This window comes from Carassius carassius, chromosome 3, assembly GCF_963082965.1.
Source record: "Carassius carassius chromosome 3, fCarCar2.1, whole genome shotgun sequence".
In the NCBI taxonomy this organism is placed as follows: Eukaryota; Metazoa; Chordata; class Actinopteri; order Cypriniformes; family Cyprinidae; genus Carassius; species Carassius carassius.
The window spans coordinates 2,490,312-2,507,315 of NC_081757.1; the positions used below are offsets into that span (position 1 = coordinate 2,490,312).

Sequence of the window (17,004 nt, forward strand, 5' to 3'; positions counted from 1 at the left end):
AGCATCAATTAAGTGATGACCATCTGTGGCTTACCGTCTTCTGGACAACTATCAAATCAGTAGACTTCCCCCCAGTATTTATACTCAAATCAAGCTCAAAATGGAATATAAAATTTGATTAAATACAGATTTTTTTATTTTCCTAAGCTGTAAGTTGTAACCATCAGAATTAAAAAATGAAATAAATAATTAAACTTTAAATATTTCAGTTTGTGTGCATTGAATCTAAAATATAAGAAAGTTTGCTTTTTAGGATTTTTTGAAAAAAATCTTCCCCGAAGCTGCACATCAATGATGTCTTTTTTTCTTTTTCTTTTTGTCATAGAATCTTCATTGCAAAATTGCAATTTTACATTTTATAACATTCCCATCCTACCCAACCCAATGATCCCAAATTAAACAGAAGAACATATTATACCAAAAGAATTATACCTCTCATCAATCTACCTCCAGATTATGTATATAATTAAACTACAAAATATTTCTAAAGTAGGTAATTTTTCAAAAAAGCAAGACCCACCCCTTCACAAAATCTTCACAATTAAATGAACCAAAGACTTAAACTACTTCAGTAGTTTATCATCAGGTTAAACAGAGCAGAAATTCAAGAGTCAGTAAAACAAAACTAGACTCCCAAGAGCTGGTGAAATTACATGGATTAATTTATATTGAAAACAATAATGAAGACAAGTATTTGACAATTTGCTTCAAAATACTGAAAATAGATATAAAATAGATTAAAAACATAAATAAAGAGATGACTCAAAGGGAAGCTGCACTAGTTCATATGAGAGAAGAAAAACATAGTGTTCACCAGGACTGCAGACTTTCACTCCTCTGTAACAGTATATTTGATCTCAACAGACTCATCAGATTGAACTGCAAAACACACAAAATATGTAATAAGTGACCTTTAAAATTACTGATAACAATGATAGATCTGTAGAAGAACGGATGAGAAAGAGAGAGATCTCACCATGAGCTCTGTAGCACTTGACTCCCAGTATGATGGACACTAGCAGATATAGAGAAGCTGCCAGCAGAGAACTGAGCAGTTTGACCACTGACGATGGAGCTTAAAGACAGGAAACATAATCAGACAATTTCATGAATATCAAAACATGTTAGTCCTATCTAAGATATTTAATAGGACTTGTTTTGTTAAAGTCTGATCATGGATGTAAAATCGAGTTGATTTTGTCTGAATGTAATGCCTCTTGGACCTGTTTGTGAATCTTGTTCTGTTTATTATTGCTCCTGCAGTCAGCGTGATAAACAGATATAAAGTCTCTCACCTGATACGGTGAGTGTAACTGTATCACTGGTGTGTGAGGATCGTGATCCTCCTGTTTCTCTTCCAGTACAGCTGTAACGACCCGTGTGAGATTCATTAACAGAACTGATTCTGTATTCCTGTGACTGACTGACATCAATCTCTGAATCATCTTTACTCCAGATGTAGCTCCAGCTGCTGACGTCTGTCTCCTGTATGTCACATGTGAGATTGACCGTCTGTCCTCTGATCACATGTACATCAGGCTCAACACGCAACGCAGGCTTGGGTCTCTCTGTGTGAAATTTATTTAGGACAGAACATAATACTGTTGATGAATGCTGTTCATTTTCATTTTTGTATAGTGAACTCAAAATCAGATTGCACTGTAAAAACAGCACTTACCTCTCACTGTTAGCATGACTTTATGGCCTTGTCTGGTCTCTTTTCCTACAGCACATGCATATTGTCCTCCATCAGAGACTCTCACATTTCTCAATGTTTTTGTTTCATCACCAGTTTCTATTCTCATGAAGTCTTTGTACCAGACAATCGTTCGTCTCGTTGACTGTCCCACATCACAGCTCAGAGTAACTGTGTCTCCAGTGAACACTGAACTCTGCGGCTTTACACATATTTTGGTTTTGTCTGTAAATATTTCACGATACAATCTTGAGTTAATAAATATTCTTGAGTGATTATCTTTCACTACTTATAAGTTATATTAATGATGTTTTAATATTTCATTAGCCTTCACCTTTATAGGGATGGGTATTAATTTCGATTATTTTTTTTTTATTACATTCAGTGAATATAGTTTTGCGAAAATCATGGCACCTTATGCGTGATATCAAATGCTTCTGCAGATTTATTGCATTGCGAATCACGTGTATGGCTTTGTTCTTGGTACTCATCAGCAGTATATCTGCCATGATAAGCAGTGGATAAATGATAGACGCTGTGTTGTAACATCTCCAATAATCCCGAGCAGCAGTCTCAGGACAGCAGCGCCAAGCCGGAAGTGGGCGGAGCAAAAGTTATATTACTAAACATAGCAACCCGTAGTGTTTTGGACCATTTCAAAGTTTTATTCTACGCTGATGTCAAGTCAGCATTTATTGTATTTTTTTATAATGATTAACCTGATGACAGATTGGTAAAGTATCTGATCAAAAACAAAGTGAGATTTATAAGGCTCATATAAAACAAAGCTGACTAATACAAGGGTTGTCATATTCTTAATTCAGGAGTAACTGAATGATATTCTATTGTTTTCGAATCTTCCACAAAATCTGTCTGGCTCCGTTGACTGTTGGGTCTTCATGTTGATGGTGAGGAAAAGGAAGATATTTGTGTGTGTGTGTGTGTGTGTGTGTGTGCGCGTATAATGATCAAATATGATCAAAGACTATAGAAAAGGACTTTGATATGATGCATGGCAACTATTTCATAAATACAGTTACTGTATGCCCCTAAAATTCAAGATATTGAGGCATGTTTGCTGTTTGTCCCTAATGTGATTTTACACAACCGTAAATAAGTTAATATGATGTTATATTTTATAAATAAAACACAATTCTATATAAAATTATATTATTGGGTTTTATATATTATATTCTACATCACTGTGTAATACATTATTGTGTGATATAAAGTATAACACAATATGATCTGTTTTTGCTCTGTTTTTCCAATAAAAATATTACCTATAAACTAAAGCCACAGCAGAATGGCTGTGCATCTCAGAGAGACACAGCCGTGTTTCATTTTTTGAACGAATCTGGTGAACCAATGATTCAAAAGCCCATTAAAGTGAGTCGTTCACTGAACTCCTGAATGAATTAGTCATTTGAAAGAATCGAATGAATGACTCATAAGGACATTTACCGCAACCTGCTGGCAGTATTAGTTTCTTATTTAGACTATTGTTTCATAAAAGGGGGGGGGGGGGTGTTGTTCACCTCAAAGATATTGTTCACCCCCCCAAAAAAAGTAATTATCCCATCATTTACTCAAACCTGAATGACATACTTTCTTTTGTGGAACATAAAATAAGGTATTTTGAAGATTTGGTTACTAACGACTTCCATTGCATGAATGAAAAAACTGAGATGTTTCTCAAAGTATCTTCTTTTATGTTGAATATTTTATGTAAAGCCATTGTAGCCTAAACGTCTAATACATTTTATGTTGAAGGAAATCAATTATTTCTTTCTTTTTGGGGTATTTTCACAACCAAGTGTATTTGTGATTATTTAGATCAATTAATCGACACATAATTCATTAGATGAAAAATTTGCATCAACAGACAACCCATATATATATATATATATATATATATAGTTTTCATTAGAATGGATAAATATTTTCATGACCTCTGTATTAATTTTCTTTTTTTTCTTTCTTTTTTTTGTGTACATGGTCCTTGAGATACCCTTTGATTTCACAGCTGTATATTGTTGTTTAAAAATATAATTGGGACTAAATTCAGTTTGATGAAATATTAATATTTGCTTTACCTTATTTGTCAGATTGATTTTCGTCTAATACTAAAATGGTGGTGCCTCATTCTCTTTATCAATCTCCTTTATCTTTTTCTTGCTTATGTTTTTCTCTGTCCAGACTACAAATTACCATTTTACAATATAATTTTTTTTTTTTTCACAGGAAACATGTCCTCACTGTGTGTAAGTGCCAGAAGATCAGGAGACTGAAATCTGCAACAGGGTATGTTTTTTATATCACAGATAGGGGCACTTGAGAAAAACCTCAAAACATCCTGACTAGAGCTCATTACTTTGTAGTATTATGTGATACTGAATGATACTGAAAAACGCCTTGGCTTCTAGGTTTGGTGAGAGAGCTGAGGTTCCTCCAACTGAAAGATGAAGACCAGAAGAAAGCTCTTCTTCAGCTTTCACAGCCTAAATGGCTGACGACCAGCAACTGGCCAAAGAACCTTTTGTTTTCCAATTCCAATATAAGGATAATACGGACAGTTTTCTCAAAGAGTGCATGGACAGTGGCGCCCCCAGAAAATGTTAACAGGGGTGGCCAAATGAGGCCACAGTAAATTTTCGGGGTGGCACATTAAAATAAAGAAAAAAATTAAGTGTTTGCAATATAGACAAAAAGTTATATCTCTGTGAGTTCTAGGATTTTATCGATAACGATAATTACATTATTTTGCTGAGTGTTATTGTGCTGATATCTTATTTTTAATTGTGCTGACACCTGATTTTTTTTTTTTTTTACCTTTACACCATCGTTTCTAAAAGTGTGCACCATCTTTTAGGTCAAATACTTGCATTTGGGCTGTTACCAAGCAAATGCAATCAGTATCAACAAAATTGATCTTTGCAATGCAGATAAAACAGAAGCTGCATCTGAAGTGCCATTTAGATGTTTTTACACACTGTTTAATGCAGCTCCGTGGAACATGGAATACTTTAACCTGCAGTTACAAATGAATATATAATGTTTTGATATTTTAAAGATAAAACATTGAAAACTGATGTTTGAAATTATTTGTAATAATTTCCAATAGGTGGCAGCGAGCGAGTCACTGTTAATAAGTGAGTCATTGCGATTGAACCGAATCATTTAAACGGTTGATTCATTCAGGAACGAAACACTTCAATGTTGCTCAGAGAAGCAAAACTGTGGCTGCAGCAGGTGCTGCACTTTTTTTCACTTCTTAAACTATTGTGAATTTACATTCTGCATTTAAATTAATAGGACCCACTGTAAATAATCCTAGGGGTGGCCGAAGGGGTGGCCAGAGTTTATACAGGGGGTCGCCCCTGTCCAGGGACAAGAGGTGCCTCAAAATAAATTGCATGTTTCTTGAGTTTTGATTTATTTGAGTTTTCTTTTATCAATTTTGATAATTATTGTTAAATGTGTGCCTGCGTTGCTTTAACATTGTTTGTTTTATTTTCTTACTTTTTTTTATCTTTTGCTACTTATGAAGGTGACATCTAGTGGAGAAGAGTAATGATAAGATTCACTAATCAGATATTGTTTTATATGTGTGCTGAAATAAAGAACCTTTACTCATTATGAGTAACATGCATATCAGTATGATAAATGTAGATTAATTCTTTATGCATCTTTTGTTCATCCAAAATAATATGCTCAAATGAACATTAATCTCTCATAATGAAGGTGCATGAGAATTCAAATAAAAAAATAAATTGATCTTTTTTTATTCTATTTATTTGTAAACACCCAAAAGTAGACCTTCTTTAACTGAAATGTGTCTTTCTACAGCATTTCAGGCTGTAATATTTATATAGAGTATTAAACAATGTTTGATTCAACAAAAGGGAAATGATCCACTGTGTTATATGTGTGAAGATTTTAAGAAAAATATACATCACCTTGAGTTTGACCGGGGCGGATGTTTGAAATCAGCACTAAAAAGCAAAATAGACAAATCACATTGATTTATAGATATAGAACTATATAAATATCTTTGAATAAATTAAACATTAATTATACATTTCTTTCATTTTAAATATAAAGTGGAAGACCGAAATTAAAACACATTAACAGAACACTAGTTTGCCAATAATTGTTTGCTGTAAGACAAGTAGTATCTATTGTATCTCTATTGTAGTGTTGAGCAGCACTGGAGATATAAAAAGACATCTGCTGCATCCTCACAATACATTTGGTCTTCATTTTCCTTCAGATCTTTATAGCGGTCCATAACAGATGGAAAGTTTGAGGTGACAGAAGAAGTGTGAAGAAGATTTATGTGCACTACTAAGAATATCTATGTAACGGCGTCATGATACAGATTACGCCATAGGTGAATGCAGATCTTATTTTCCATGACATCAGTGATTCATGTGGGAAGTGACATCACTGTGGTCAAAGTTTGTACAAGTCTTCTTACAGCATCATCTACATATGGTTATTATACTGCTGAACTATTCAACAAATCATTTCCGAGAACAACAAAATCTGATGTTAAATCAACAATTTCAGCTCATGAGTTATCACAAGTAAAGACTCCACGTAGACGCACTACCTGTTAGTGAAGATCAACTGAAGAAAACAAAGACAGCGCATCAGAGTATTTTAGCTTCACACACTGATATTATAAGTTAAAGATGGATTTAATACTCTGTACAGCTTATTAGCAGCATGAATAATAAAAAATGTGAAATAGCTATGATTAAATGCAATACACTGATTATGAATATAATACATAAATGAGAAAATAGTACTCACAGAGTATTAGAGGAAGTGAACTGAGCTCCATACTCATCTATTAATGACACGCTGTCAAACAGACTGTTATAGACTCAACACTTCTTGAGCAAACAACAGAAAAGAGGAAGCTCTCTCTTCTGTCTCTGTTTGGTGGACATATGACAATGTGATGAGCAGGGCTGTCTTTAAACGGTGCAACTGATGTGGTCAAACCTCAATTAAAATCTTTAAATGGTAGTGCAAGTTTTCATTTGACTAACACATGCACACTCGCCACACTAGTCAAGTCAAATTCGTATAGCGGTTTTTAAAATGTTTCAAATCGGCTTTACTGATAAAGTTAACGTTTATACTGTATATATTCACAAAATATTAATGTAGCATTAAAATAAGTGACATATGCCTATTGTTAGGAACAAAAAAACACTATATTCACAATGACTTGCACACGTACTCATGTCAACTTAAAAAAAAAAAAAAACCTTATTGAGTCACGTCCCTGTCAGGAAAATGCCCAGGATGGAGAGGAGTGGGACACCGATGGTCTTTGCAACTGTGTTAACTGTCACTGCCCGGAACCATGTCCCATTTCACATGATCAAAATAGTCCTGTAATATAGCATCCGATTGGTCTGACCAGCATTGAATTGTCCTAAGGGCAGGTGCTTCCCCTTTCAGTTTCTGCCTATAAGCAGGCAGGAGCAGAATGGAAGAGTGATCCGATTTACCAAAAGGTGGGAGAGATTTGTAGGCATCCCAGAAAGGAGAGTGTTGATGGTGATGGTGCATGCATGTTGATGGTGATGTGTTGAAAATATTTTGGAGCAATTGTTTCAAAGTTGGCTTTGTTAAAGTCCCCCGTAACAATAAACGCCACGTCTTGGTACACGGTTTACTGCTCACTTATATTTCCGTACAGTTTGTTTGAGGAGGAGTGTAAACCGTTGTGATTATGACCGCTGTAAACTCCCTCAAATGCCAGAATGGTCGACACAGAAGCATATGAAATTCTAGATCAGATGAGCAGAAGGATTTAATGAAAGTGACGTGACATATAGCCAAGTATGGTGACCCATACTCAGAATTTGTGCTCTGCTTTTAACCCATCCAAAGTGCGCTCTCTCACACACACACACACACACACACACACACACACACACCCGGAGCAGAGGGCAGCCATTTATGCTGCAGCGCCTGGGGAGCAGTTGAGGGTTCAGTGCCTTGCTCAAGGGCACCTAAGTCGTGGTATTGAGGGTGGAGAGAGCGCTGTACATTCACTCCCCCCACCTACAATTCCTGCCATCCCGAGACTCGAACTCACAACCCTTCGATTGCGAGTCTGACTCTTTAACCATTAGGCCACGACTAATAGTGCAGGTTCCTCTTATCACACCATGAGTTGTTGATAAAGAAACATCTTATATTGAGTGTTAGTGTTATGATCATATATCAAATATTGCAGTGACATACCTCTATAATATACATTTACAGTCAGTAGACACTTTTATTCAGAGCGACTATGAGGAAAGTCAAATGAGGGATACAAAAAGTAATTAATCTTGAATAACACCATACATTTTTCTACAGATCTAAATGTGTAGTTTCAAAATTACAAACACCTACATTTGCTCATGATAATAACCTTTGTATGAATTGTGATTATGAAATTGTTATAAAATATGTTCTATGTATACTTGAACACCCATACAAATTTTAATTACTGACATTTAAGATCTATAGAACTTTTCCATCTCACAAAAGATTCTTTATAGTGATATAGTTCTTCATAAGATTAAATGTGCAGAAGAAACATCTCATATCAATCCAGAACAATGGAAAACTGATGAAGACTTGGTTCTTTTAGAAGGAAATGATGATTTAGTTGATGATCACCATGTCTCACCATTGCTTTTCAAGAAAGGTTCAAACAGCTCTATCATGGCATCGTCATTGCGAGGGATTTTCTTCACAAGGTCTCGTGCTTTCAGCACTGACTGCCGTTCTCCCCACTGTTTTAGCATTAGATCTGCCAGTTCAACTCTGTCTCTGTGCTCAACTGAGCCCCTGTATGTTCTGTATTCTTCATTCCAGAACATGGAGTATTTCATTTTCTTCAGGTCTTCATCAGACAGCTCATTCAAGATCTTCAGAAGAGCATCACTCCATCTCTGTAGAGCTGAGCCTGTGGAAATGTGACCAGATGTTGTTGTACTATAAGAATATATGCTTTTTGATCTCAGTCAAAATATAAAAATACATAAATTAAATCAAATTCTTATATAAATATAAAATTAATGATATTCAAAATATATCACAACAAAATAAATGCAGGTTTCCCAGGGACAAGGAACTTAAATAATTATTCAACAGTTATTTTTTACATAATTATTCATAAGTGCCATATTTGCAGAAGTAGTGTTCAAAGCATGTATAATATATATATATATATATAATTTTGTGGAAAAAATGTATAATTCTCAGTTTATCATGCTTATATTTTTTATTTAAACATCCCATTCAGTGTGGTGGTCACATACAGTCCTGCCACAAAAAGTTGGACTTGCACATTATCACAAAAATAGTGAAAAGGCAGCTTAAGGTCTTTCCACACCTCTGCCAAATGCATTAATCCTAATTTATTAACTTATAATAAATGAACTATTTTTCTACTTACCTTTCGAAGGGATTGCCCGTAACTGTATTTGAGTCTGGCTTCTTATGGCCACAGTTGAGACACCTTGACAGAGTTTGCTACAGTAGTCTGCACGTACAGTTGCATATCGATCCTCTTGTGTCCAATGACCTTCTTGTCGCCACACTTGTAACTCTTTTTTCAGTTCTTCAATCTCAGCATCCTTTTCCTTTACTTGTTTTTTCAGTGTTTTATTCTCTATATTCCTTCCCTTTAGTTCATAACTCATCTTATAAACTTGATCTTCCAGTTCAGTATTTCTTCTGGATAGGTCAGAGAGCTCAAGATCTTGATTATTGAAGCGTCTTGATTGTAACCTCCCTATCTCCATTTCTTTTTCTTGAACAATTGTTTCCAGTTTCCTTATCTCTGCGTCCTTTGCATCGAATATCGTTTTCATAGTCTTCATTTTGTCTTCATTTTGTAACTTTTCCTTAAAGGCTGACAGAGAAGTGATTTTCGATCTGATCCTTTTGATAACATATTCCCAGTCTGACAGTAAAGTATTATCATCCTTTGTCTGAGCAGTAAGTTTAAAAAAGCTTGTTGAATTCTTCCTGACTATGAGCTCTTGAATCGTTTCAATAATCTGTTTGCTGTCATTTTTGCGGACCACAAAATATCTTTTTCCACATTTGTCAATTAAAGGTTGAAGCTGTTCACTTCTGATATGATCCTCAATGCTGTAATGTCCCAGTTTTTCTCCATTGGTGAACATCACTATTGTATGATCCCACAGCTGAACAGTAAGCAGACTCTCTAGGGTGCTGATGGTTGACTCTATTGACAGCACTGAGTTGACGTTAAGCACCAAAATGACTGCATGAGGTCCAGTATCATATAGAGTCTGAACACAGTGCACAATTTCACGTTTGGTTTGCTCTGCTCTACTCAGTTCTCCATTCCAGCCCGGGGTGCGAGCCAAATGAATCTGCATTCCTGATGCTGTACAAGTCTCTTTGATGTGGACACTTGTATAAGATGTCCAGAATGTGAAGACTTCCTTCTCAAAGATGGCATTAGCAATAGTGTTTTTTCCAGCTCCATTACATCCAATCAGCACAAGTTTAAGTTCCTCAAAAATAGGCTGAATTTCTGAAAAAAGCAAAACATTCCATTAAACTCAAAGAAAATAAATTGTATTTTAAATGTTAAACTATTTTTTTTTTTTTTTACTGACACATATAATGAGTATATTGATATGATAAATATAATTTAGTTCATTAGAACAATAGTGCTGGTCTAAAGAAAATGGAAGTGCATTTATTTGTTGAGCAATTTTTTGAACGTTTTCCATTCATCTGTTTCTATCTATTTCAGTGCTTCTGAAAAAACTGAAATACTTTTTTTTCTATGGGTTGTAAACTTGTCTAGTATTATGCTAGGATACCACATTTTTCCACATTTGTTACAATATACAAATCATAATACAATGCACTAAGTTGCACAAATTTGTATTAACAAGACATTTCTTAAAGCAAATATAAATAAAATTAAGTAGCATTTCTAAGATAAGTAAATACACAGAGATTTTTCCTATTCTCACCTTCATCATTCTCTAACAAAGGATCTGTATCCTCTTGTGCTAAATCACAAAAAAAGGAAAAAAAGTCAGTTATAAATCTTTTGACATAAAATATTAAAAAGTGCCATCTACACAGCCATATCAAAGTTTAAAAACGATGTCTGAGAAACGCTGTTGAAAGTGCATTGTTGGACCGGTCACAAATAAACAAATAAATAAATAAAACCTCTAGCCAATCACCAGTTATGTTGCATAGCATGTTCTTGAATTTGGGGGCAAAGCAATATAGTGGCGACATCCTTTTGGCTAGAGGCATGAACAGTGTTTCTCAGAAATCTCTTTATGCACCTTTAATAGAAATATATTCAATTATAATATCTTTATTATTATAAACATTTTTAAATATTTACTTCGATTACTCTACTTACATGTGCTGGAACCCATTTTTCATGTCAGGGAAGGAAGTCTTGATAGATTCAGTTTATTACCTTCCTAATCATAAATTAGGTAAAAAATTATCATTGAAATGTTTTCTTCAGTCCAATAACTGTTGTAAAACCTGTACTAAAAATTTGTGTCATGAAATCTTATGAAAGAAAACCACCTCATTTATGTAGCAAGAAGTGATGATTTAATTAAAAATGATTATTAAAAGTAATCAAATAATTCACATGTACAGTAGTACTCTTCTAAACATAAAATAGAGTGGCATTAAGCATGACTGCATTAATTGTTTTCTTCAGTTATCTACTAAACACTGTGTACTAATTATAAATTGAACTAAAATGGAGGTGGAAACAAAGTTTTTGATACCTACTTTTAAAAAACAATCTGTTATTATTATTTCTCCATCAGAAGTGGCAAGCCGAGAGGGAATTTCCCAGGAAGGCTGATATGTAAATCACTTTTATACTGATAAAACCAATATATCTTAAACCCCTTTGGAGATAATTATTTTCCCATGAACTTATGATATCTTCCAGATATTAAAATGGTTTTAATAAATTAAAGTTCCCTTTCACCTGTTGTCTTATGACACACAAAAGTGAAACTGAAAGTTATTATATGAACATTAATCTCAAGTGAATTGACACAGTTAATTTGATTAATTGGATTTGTAACTGCTAGAATATCCACCTCAAATATTGCATCTGTTTGATATTAATAGAAGAAACGAGACTTGCTTGTCAAAATGCAGCACTCTTATTCCATCAAATCGCTGATTCGTACAATGTATCATATACAGTAGATGAAATTAACAAAAGTATAACAGAATCATATTTACTTACATCAGTTTTCCCTCAAAGTGAATTAGAGCTGCTGTTTATGCAGAGTACGAGATCACAAAACAAGAACTCTACACACTGCTGGAGAAAAAAAAAGTACTCCATTTGTCAGGATATTGAGGAGAGATGAAATAAAGTCCAAAATTCATCAAGAAGTTTAACATAGCACTAGAATAAAGACGATCATGAAGCTTGTGCTCTTATGTTCATGTCTGTACAAAACCCCAGCTGTAGATATCCATCTCTCTTTCCCCCATCTTCGTGTAAGTCACGTGATTTGATTGGGCACTGACAAACAAACAAGTCTGGAGTGCGATGTTGTCAGGCTTCATATTTGCATCCAGCGATGAAACCTGTGTGTTGTTAAGCTACATGACTCACATGCAACAAACAATCTTTCACCATGTAATATTCATCCAATCACTCTTTTATGATCCCACCGCTGCCAGTACATCTTGGGAAGTCGTGGCCTAATGGTTAGAGAGTCGGACTCCCAATCGAAAGGTTGTAAGTTTGAGTGTCGGGCCGGCAGGAATTGTGGGTGGGGTGAGTGCATGTACAGTTCTCTCTCCACCTTCAATACCACGACTTAAGTGCCCTTGAGCAAGGCATCGAACCCCCAACTGCTCCCCGGGGGCCGCAGCATAAATGGCTGCCCACTGCTCCTGGTGTGTGCTCACAGTGTGTGTGTGTGTGTGTTCACTGCTCTGTGTGTGTGCATTTCGGATGGGTTAAATGCAGAGCACGAATTCTGAGTATGGGTCACCATACTTGGCTGAATGTCACTTCACTTTCACTTTCACTTTTATTCAATTTCAATATCCTGGCACCATAGATTCCAGATTCCTCAAATCTTACCCTGGAGGGCCCATGCTGCAGAATTTAGCTTCAACCCTGATCAACCTCACCTACCTGTGATTTTCTAATGATCTCGAAGACATTGATTAGCTTCCTGATTAGTGTTAGGGCTAAACTCTGCAGGAAAGTGGATCTCATGGGCCAGATTTGAGGAGCACTGCTGTATACTGATGCTCTTCCAGACAGAGTGCAGCAAGTTTGAATTGTGGACAAAAAGAGATGTTTAATCAAACAAATATTATTCTTTAACCTCTGTTTGCAGGGCATACAAATATCTGCGGTGTCTCAGGTTTGTTTCACTCTGTAACTTGAAGAGATTTCACAAAACACAAATAAATCACATTAATATTGGGAATTAATAGTTTTTATATTAATTGTAGTTATGAATATTATGTATATGGCCTAATTCCAGCACTGGATCCAAAGTATTAACAAAATCACTTTTGACTGACATCAGTCAGTGTTTCCCCTTTTAGTTTTACAAATTGTCCCAGCCAATGTTTTTCCAAATTCTGTTTATTTCATTACAAAGGTGACATGACAAAATGTACTATGTTGTTATGCTACATCTTTTACCATGTCATTTCTGTTCTTTATTGTTTAATTAAACTGTAGTGTAACAACTCATAATTGATGTGAATTGTGTACAAACAGATTTGAACAGGTTTCACAAAATTTGTATAGGTTATGTTAATATTGAGTAGCAGATACAGGTGTCTTTACAACTAGATGCAGTATAAGACTTTTGAGCCTCTCAGTAACAGTTTAGTTTTTCTCAGGAGAGATAGTTTGTTCATATTTTCATGCAATGTTGATTGTCCAGTTTTGATAACAGAAAATTCCTTGTCACAGTAACTGTAGCAATAACTGTCAATGAGGTTATTTATTTAACTTTTTTTCTGGATCCTGGACAAATTATTATTATTATTTTTTTTAAATCACCACATTATCAAAGCCTTTACATTTCAACAATATGCAATTCTTTGTTCAGACAACTGTTTGCACAACGTTTGGGGTAATTTGGTGGTTTGACAAGAGTTTTTGTGTGGTTTCAAGAACATAGCCTTTTCCAGTATTTGAGGCTCAAAAGATGTCATAAACCGGAAAATATATAAAATATGTATCTTATTTTTTTTTTTTTTTTTTCAGTGAACTTAATTACATAGTTACATATCAGCACTGGTGCCCCTCATGGATGTGTGCTCTCCCCACTGCTCTTCTCAAATGAATGCACTGCAAAAGACCCCTCTGTCAAGCTCCTGAAGTTTGCGGATGACACTACCATCATCGGCCTCATACACAATGGAGAAGAGTCTCCTCACAGACAGCAGATTATAGAGCTGTATAATGCTACATATAATTCATATGTATGTCTGCACCATCATGTATAATTGCACTGTATTTTCTTCTGCACTGGAAGCTCCTGTCAACAAGACAAATACTTTGCTTGTACTTGGCAATAAACCTATTTCTGACTTCTAACTTCTTATTTTCACCCTACAGAGTACAAATATGCAAACATTCTATGATTTAATGATATATAAAGCTTATTTCAGCTGTAGTAGAGGGATGCCACTTAACTCTGCAAATGAAGCATGACTGTTATTTATCATTAACAGTCAGATATATATAATATTCGCACATCAAGAAACTTTAATCAAATGAAGCACTTCACTAGAAGTAAACAATAACTGCCACTCTGCCATTGTTGATCCAAAAAGTCAATTTATAAAAATCAACCCTGTGCATTAAAAAAGTACAATTATATCAGTTTTATCCATCACACCTGTTTTTGCCCATGAATTTTTTAAATACTTCTATATCCTATAATGATTATATTTAAAAAAGTGCAACAACCATTTATAAATATGATTGTGGGTAAATGAGCAATCTTATTCGATTATAAATTTGCACTGCAGTTCATTTTAAATATTTGCATTGCGTTTGTCAGTCATGTACCTTGAATAGGTTTCTCAAAATAAGAATAAATTCCATGTTAACTTCACATGACTGATTATACAGTTTATATATTGAAAAATAGTGTCTTTCGTCTTACATTGTCAGCCAACAATAAGTCATAACTGAAACTTTTGCATTCTGAGGTGCCCAAACCTGTGCCTCTAGCATATCAACACAGACGATGTTATCAGAAAGGTTGTACATTCTCAGAAAACTATAGAAGTTTGTTGTCAATAGGCGCTGTCATGGTATTCTTCATAAAAATATTTCTGACGTCACTGTCAGTGTATTGACAAACACAAATCCAGAAGGATTCAGGAATCACAACAACATGGTGTGTAAAGATATCACCACCAACTAATCCCTAGACGGACGCTGAAAAAAAACACTACTTCCCATACTTGGCCACTTGTCATGTAACTTTCAGTTTCACTTCAGTTAAATGTGTAAAGCTAGAATGAAGATGATCTTATCTAATATGAAAAATAATAGATTAATATTAATGAACAGTAGTGATGTCACCTTGAAATCTGTAACATCTGACCAGCCAGAGTTCAGAGTGGAGCTTCTGAATCAAATGAACATGCAAAATAAAAAAAACACATTAAACCTACATACTGTCAGGTCCTCGTCGACTTTCCAGAGTCAAGTCAGGTCACCAATAACACCCAAGAGTCAAGTGAAACAACAGTTACACTTCATGAGTCTAGTCAGGTCACCGTTGACCATCCAGAGTCAGGTCAAATCTCCGCTGACCGTCCAGAGTCAGGTCAAGTCACCATTCTTCACTTCAAAAAAAAAAAAAAAAAAAAAAAAAAAAAAAATTTGGGGGAAGTCGTGGCCTAATGGTTAGAGAGTCTGACTCCCAATCGAAAGGTTGTGAGTTCGAGTCCCGGGCCGGCAGGAATTGTGGGTGGGGGGAGTGCATGTACAGTTCTCTCTCCACCTTCAATACCACGACTTAGGTGCCCTTGAGCAAGGCATCGAACCCCCAACTGCTCCCCGGGCGCCGCAGCATAAATGGCTGCCCACTGCTCCGGGTGTGTGCTCACAGTGTGTGTGTGTGTGTGTGTGTGTGTGTGTGTGTGTTCACTGCTCTGTGTGTGTGCCTTTTGGATGGGTTAAATGCAGAGCACAAATTCTGAGTATGGGTCACCATACTTGGCTGAATGTCACTTCACTTCACTTCATTAGCACCCATGAGTCAAGTAAAACCACAGTTAAACTTCATGAGTCAAAACAAGTCACCGATGATCTTCATGAGCAAAGTCAAGTCACCGATGATCTTCATGAGCAAAGTCAAGTCACCGATGATCTTCATAAGCCAAGTCAAGTCACAGTTGATCTTCAGGAGCCAAGTCAAGTGTCACAGTTGATCTTCAGGAGCCAAGTCAAGTCACGGTTGATCTTCAGGAACCAAGTCAAGTCACGGTTGATCTTCAGGAACCAAGTCAAGTCACAGTTGATCTTCAGGAACCAAGTCAAGTCACAGTTGATCTTCAGGAACCAAGTCAAGTCACAGTTGATCCTCATGAGCACAGTCAAGTCACGGTTGATCTTCAGGAACCAAGTCAAGTCACGGTTGATCTTCAGGAACCAAGTCAAGTCACAGTTGATCTTCAGGAACCAAGTCAAGTCACAGTTGATCCTCATGAGCACAGTCAAGTCACAGTTGATCTTCAGGAACCAACTCGAGTCACAGTTGATTCTCATGAGCACAGTCAAGTCACAGTTCATCCTCATGAGCACAGTCAAGTCACCAACGATCTTCATGAGCACAGTCAAGTGCACTCTACTCAGGACCATTCCACCAATCAACCGCCAGATGTCACCATTTCACTTGGACACTAGCACCTCTCATGTGTTGCACCACACCCAAACTACATCTCCCATAAGCCTCTGCATCACTATCACCTTGCCACACCTGCACCTCATTCATCAGCTAATCTCCTTGCCACACCTGCACCTCATTTACACACACATATAAGCAGCACTTACACAGAGCCACATTGCGATGTCTTGTTTAGCCTGACATTTCCGAGCATTTTTCTTGTATTTGTTCCTGCTGTACTTGACCTTTGGATTGTTTTACTGACTCTGATTCTCTGCTGCCTGCCCCGACATTCTGCTCGTTTCTGTTATTGATCCTGGTTATCCCTGACATACCTGACGCTGTTACTGATTATTG

The 17,004-nt window shown here is 35.9% G+C and overlaps 1 protein-coding gene across 1 annotated transcript in view; it reads right to left on the minus strand.

Moving 5' to 3' along the window:
* Positions 1 to 795: 795 nt before the first annotated feature.
* Positions 796 to 17,004, minus strand: part of si:ch211-163c2.2 (hemicentin-1) — a 56,742-nt gene continuing 40,533 nt past the window's right edge. Inside the window, exons 6-9 of the mRNA XM_059540178.1 lie at positions 1,679 to 1,921; positions 1,296 to 1,568; positions 977 to 1,075; positions 796 to 879 (exon numbers count right to left, since the gene is read on the minus strand). Coding sequence (XP_059396161.1) covers positions 830 to 879; positions 977 to 1,075; positions 1,296 to 1,568; positions 1,679 to 1,921 — 665 coding nt within the window. The 3' untranslated portion in view covers positions 796 to 829. The remainder of the gene's footprint in view (positions 880 to 976; positions 1,076 to 1,295; positions 1,569 to 1,678; positions 1,922 to 17,004) is intronic.